Below are 6035 nucleotides of genomic sequence, written 5' to 3' on the forward strand. Positions count from 1 at the left end.
TTGCTTTTATGGGTACTTGTACTTTTTGGAGTATATTTCTAAATCAACAATTTTACTTGACATTAAATATCTTTTAAAAGAATGAAAGTAATTTGTTAAATTTTTACACCCAACCGGTAGTGAGTAAATTGTTATTTTTTTGTTTTAAAATGGTCATCGATAATTTTTAAACTAAAAAAAAAAAAAGAAATCAAATGACCAGACACTTCCAAAACCGCATTAAATGCCAGTTATTTTCTCAGTTTTAGAGTTCATAAATGTATCTGACCACAAACTCACACTGAAACCAACATAAACATCTGCTCCAAAGGTACAGATTATATTTAGGTGCATGAATGTGACCTATATCTGAGTACATCAGGTGCTCAGCATCCAGCAGCTACTGCAGAGGGGAGGATCCTCAAATGGTATCACACACACAGACTCTCCTCAAGGACAAGTCTCAAGGACAAGCTGGGTCTAACCTCATGCAGACCTGCATGCAGCACATGTGCACAGAATCTCAATTTTTTTTTTTTTTTATAGTGAAAACACTGCAAAGTATGACAGGGAAGGAGCGATCGGCTTGGTTGCATTACAGCTAACGAAGGTGAGACCTCGGGTTTGTTACTTGAGCCTGGGGTGAGTCATGATGAATGTTTGCACAGTGTTGTGTCAAGCTCAACAACTTTATTAAGTTGTCACTTTAGTGAAAGTTGAAGTCGCTGCATACACGAACAGGTGGTAAACTAAGCACAAAGCGTCACTTTTAGAGGATTAATGAACCCTCTCCTCCATGGATCACTCCACTGTTTAATAGCAGGGTGAAAAGGTGTCCTATAAAACTGGTTCATTGAATTAAATCACTTGTTAAATGTATCCTCGTTTGAAAAATCTGCACTATATTCATTTAGCTCACTCATTGTAAAATACAAGGAACATCCAGGACCAATCACCTGTCCATCCTTGAAACGTAAACTGTGGGAAAACCATTGGGGGAAAAAATATTTTGGAAGCATGAAATGGGATTTTTGGTAACTACTGGTACATCTCCAAATAAAAAAAATTGCAGTTTAATATATAAAAACCCCCTCCCCAAAACCAAATATTAGATCATATATGATTATCAATTGGTGGGTCGCGAACCTGTACTAATACTTAACGTCTAAGAAACTTGTCTTTTGACAGGCACAATGTGAAATGCATGTTGCACATTCAAATATATAGTTTTGTTTGAATATTAAAAAAAAAAATGTGCATTTTAAACAGCTATTTTTGAAGAATGTCTTGATTGGTTGAAATTTAAAAAAAAAAAAAAAAAAAAAAGTGCATTGTTGATATAATGACCGTGGTGAGACCAGTTGAGAACCACTAAATGGAAATAACATGTTCAGCCTACTTTTAATGTGATGCAACACTGAATGCATCTTATAAAACATCTGCGCAAAATAAGAAAATGTGTTTAACTTTAGTAATGATTAAATTGCCAAATGTCGGAACAACATTTTTCAATGAGGTGAAAAAACCCGATACTGACGTCAACACATTTTATGGCAAATATGCACCAAGATTTATAAACCAACCAAAAGAAAAAGCAAGAGACAAAAGTTTGTATGCAAACATTGTATAAAATTTAATGATGCTTTTGATAATAGCATGCTTTAAAAATGAAAAAAAAAAAAAAAAAAAATCAGAAGTCTTGAAATCACAAAGTGACATGTGAATATAAAGTACAGCAGTGCGACCTTTTTTATCCATTTTCCGGTTTTCTTATCAAAATAGAATTTCATACAGAGAAACAAAGCTTGGTGAGAATTCTCCGTTGGGACTTCTTCACCCTGGAGCAATAAGCTATTATTTACAGAACAATTTTTGTACATCAAACAAAAAAAAAATAAAAAATAATAATAATCAGCCATACAAACCATTCATGAGAAGTGATGACATCAAAACCACCACGACCACTTACACCTCTGCAGCCTAGAAACCTTCTCTACCACACGTTGTAAACTGTTGACAAGCAATGTCACGTCGCAGCATACCAGGAAATTTCTCTGTGATCGCAAATATTAATACACTCTACCGTTTTGCTCATAACTGTGATGCTGTGCAAAGAAAAGACAGAACCAGCACACAGACCTAACTGCTGCTCCATCTACTAAACACGTAGCTGTGAAAGAAAAGAAAAAAAGTGACGTTTGTCTGTGAGGCAGTTCATTCTCGTCAGCGACGTTTGAGTTCAGATAATTTGCGCATAAGCTGCTGCTGCTTGGATTTCAGGCGTTTCTTCTCATGGAGATGTCGCTTCTCCCTGCCGTGCAGCTCCACCAGGTACTCTGTAGCCTGGGTCAGGATGGCCACCTTTGGAGTCTTGGCCGACTCCAGTCCAGGAATCTGATCCCTCAGGGCGAGGAATCGAGACCTGAGGTCGTTTCTCCTTTTTCTTTCCAGGAAGTTGTGGTTTCGCCTGCGATCAATGTCCTCAGGGTCTGAGTCTTGGGGGGCCCCGGAGGGCGAGGACTGAGCGGATGAGCTCAGCAGCTGACAGGAACGCTTGCTCTGAGGCTCATCCTCATACTCCTCGTCGTCATCTTCCTCTTCCTCCTCCTCCTCCTCCTCCTCTTCCGGCTCGCTATCTGGAGAGCGGGCTGCGTAGTTGTGCTGCTGCCTGTGGACGGACACGTGGAAGCGCTTGGGGCAGGGGTCTGCCCGCACAGTGAGGGTGACTGGTTTACGGACATTCACCAGACGCATCCGGTTCTGTTTCTTTTCCACGGTAACGACATCGATTTCCTCTTCATCGTCTGTTGTGACAAAAGGAAACAAAACTCATCAGTGCATGTCGAGAAAAAGCTTTTACATTGATGGGTAAACATTTAATTAAACAGATACAAGGAGGTGCATTCAGAGTAAATAAACCAATGCCTTGATTACGGGCGTGGCTTGTGGAGCATTTAAGACACGCCCAGTTTATATGAACAGTCTATGCTGTTAACTAGCTACTCATTACACCTCTCTATTCATTCTTCTCTCAATCCAACCTACTCACCACAGATTATAGAGCCCACAGGTGCCAGTATTTAGAAAAGGGGAGGGGCTAACAGTGCTTGTTTGTGATGCAAGATTGTCCCAAAATGTCACATGATCTTGTTCTCAGCCAATAGCAAAAATCTATTGTAAAAGCTGGTTTTCAACTCATAGAAGGCAGTCACTGACATTTTACAACTAAAAACACTAAATTAAAAATACTTTTACTAAAATGTTAAAAGCTGGATCAACCAGCAGCACGACTTCATACCCAAATACATTTGTATTTGAAGGGTTTTACAATAATTTTAGGTCTGTGAGTGGGCGGACAACAAGGAAAAGCTTTTTTTTTTATATATCAGTGTGTGGATTTAGATTGTGGAACAGTTTGCCAATGGAAATTAAAGATATGTAAAGAAATGTAAAAGAAAATATATAGAAAATGTTGTTACATTGTAGGACAATTTTGAGTGAGCGTAAAATGTTGTGTGCATGTATTTATTCAAAATCATGTGGAGATATGACAAAGTTATCTTATTAACAGCAACAATGGCTGGAAAACAGGAAACTGAAAATTGATCATTTGTAACTAATGTCGGAAAAGGGGTGGGACTAATAGTTTATGTCTATACCACCCACTACCTTTCATATACAGTATGTGTATGCAGTAAAACATGTAATTGTTTTGTCTTTGTTGTTGTTTTTCTGGAGGGAAGCCATGTGCATCAAATCTTAAATCTTAGTTTTTTGTATTATTGCATTTGTTTGGAAAAAGAAAAGGAAAACTGTATATCATTCAGCATGGGGAAAAAAGTGGTTTTGTGTTTTAGTTACTCTTTAACCAAGTAAGTAAACCATCAGAAAGGAACAAAGGCAGGAAATGTATAGAAGCTCGTTCATCAGCTGTTTAAATGTGGGAGGGCAGCCCTAGTTGTGTTAATGTAAGAGGTACCCTCGTGGTTTGAAAGTGTGTGTGCATAGTAGTAATAAATCATCATGACTGGATCGCCCCGCCCATCTGTGATAGCACTGCAGTGGAAGATAAAGGCGTAGAAAAAGGGACGATGGTGGATAAGTGTGTATTCAGAGGTGCAGTGTGAAATGCACTGAGTAGTGACTGCAGCACAGCACACAGTAGAGTAGACCACAGTTATGCAACACAATCCCAGCTCTCCAAATTACGCATTGTTAGTGGGTGAATGTAATCCCGGGGCGGGGCCAGTTCAGTTCCTTACCGGAGGAATCAGAGCGGGACTCCGAGCCAGACGAAGCCGGCTTCCTGCAGCTGCTGGCGGGGTAGGTGAGGACAGCAGCCGGGTCCACGCAGTCTGTGGCCGCGGTGAGCTGCGCTTTGCTCGGCCTGACCTGTGCGCTCTGTGCGCCTGGAGGAACCACCACCGCCGCCGCTGCTGCTGCTTTAACCTTCTCCAGCTGCTTACTGGCTGAGAAACAACTCCACATGCAGTCCTGGATTATGTTGGAGCTCAGCAGCTCCTGTGTGTCTGGGAGAATCTGACCGTCAGACTCCTCGTCCTGACCCAGGACCTTGGAGAGCCAGCTGAGCTTGTCCCCGGCTGATATGTGCAGAGTCCGGGTGGGAGACATAGGAGGGGTGGGCATCAGCTCGAACTTTTTCCATATGTCCTCACTGGGGGCGGTGGACTTGTAAAAATCCTCCTCAGTGTCAAAGTAGTTAAAGAAGTAGTCTTGGAAACAGTCAAAGTCCATGTTTGCAAACAGATGATTAAATCTCCCTCAAGGTTTTAATTCCAAAAAGATGTGAAGAAGGTCCTGAACGAGCAGAGAGGGAAACATTAGCAGTGATCCTTGGAAAACACTGGTACAAAAAGACCTTAATGGGACACTGATATGTAGTACACACTCCTCCACAAATGGGACCGCATTAATTATTTACTGCGTCTTTCCTGAGCTCTCAGGACCCAAGCTGTTCACACACACACACGAGATTATCAAGTTTATATCAGAATACACTACAGTTATGGCTTTAAATTGTAATTAAATTGTGAAATTATTCATAATAAAATCTGAAATTGGGTGTTTGAAAGTAGATTTTTTTTGTTCCTAATCATAAATCTGTTCATTGAGAGTAGGCACACAACTTTAACGCCCAGGAAACACATTCATTAACTACTCACCGGCTCCTTAATGCGTATTTCAGGACATTGGGTGAAATCTCCACAGCTCCCTTTGGAAACAAAAACGGTTTCTGGACACTCGGAGTTGATCCCAGGAACAAACACTAGATTTAGTCCGTACTTTTGTTTCAGTTTGGCTAAAGGGGAGAAAATGCGGAGGGGGAAAAAAGCCGGTTTGCGCACACAGGGTCCCTCCCCGCCTCAGACACACAGTGCGTTTTTCGCGCCAGACAGAGATCCTGTTATAGAAGCGCAGGGCGGAGCCTGAGAAATGTCTGCAGCGGTAGATCCGGTAAACCACGCCCACTGACTCCAGCACCAGCCGTGCACACAATGATCATCATCATCATCATCATCATCATCATCATCATTTGATCAATCAGCCTCAGTGAGAAACACACCCAGGTTTACGCGCATCTTCCTCCAAACGTTAAAAACACTCATGCACGCGTGCGTTTAATATGTTGATATTTTTAATTGATTCATTTACAGTCAATGACGTTGAAATGTCAGGTTCATCAAATTGAAGTTTTGGTCATTTGTGAATAATATTTTGCAGGTTTTAGATGTGCAATAGGACATAAAACATATACAATAACATAACCTTTATTGGTCCCTAGAAGGGGAAGTTTGCACAGTTTCAGCAGCAGATGAATAAAATAAAATAGCATAATACAAATTAGAAGATATATGGGTTTGTACACAGTACAGAGAAAAAGAGATATTTTTAATTGATAAATTACATTAAATAATAAACAACAGCACTTAATAGAAATGTAACTCTTCACATAAAGACCAATATACCTGTTTATTCATTGAATACAAATCTAAGTTTTGGTCATTTGTGAATAATATTTTGCAAGTTTAAGACGT

General features: G+C 40.3%; 1 protein-coding gene across 2 annotated transcripts; it reads right to left on the bottom strand.

Annotated features, from left to right (window-relative positions):
• Nucleotides 1-1641: 1641 nt before the first annotated feature.
• Nucleotides 1642-5382, bottom strand: LOC114456465 (protein L-Myc-1b-like). Of its 2 annotated transcripts, XM_028438242.1 has the most exons (3): nt 5163-5382; nt 4242-4797; nt 1650-2783 (listed from the first exon to the last, which is right to left on the bottom strand). In XM_028438242.1, exons 2-3 carry the CDS (start codon nt 4732-4734, stop codon nt 2203-2205), a joined length of 1074 nt encoding a protein of 357 aa, XP_028294043.1. In that variant the 5' UTR covers nt 4735-4797; nt 5163-5382; the 3' UTR covers nt 1650-2202. The 2 variants fall into 2 exon arrangements, with proteins under 2 accessions (XP_028294044.1, XP_028294043.1); XM_028438243.1 differs by lacking the exon at nt 5163-5382 and having other exon boundaries at nt 1642-2783; nt 4242-4743.
• Between the last annotated feature and the right edge of the window lie 653 nt (nt 5383-6035).

The sequence above is a fragment of the Gouania willdenowi genome, chromosome 22 (assembly GCF_900634775.1).
Source record: "Gouania willdenowi chromosome 22, fGouWil2.1, whole genome shotgun sequence".
Classification (NCBI taxonomy): Eukaryota; Metazoa; Chordata; class Actinopteri; order Blenniiformes; family Gobiesocidae; genus Gouania; species Gouania willdenowi.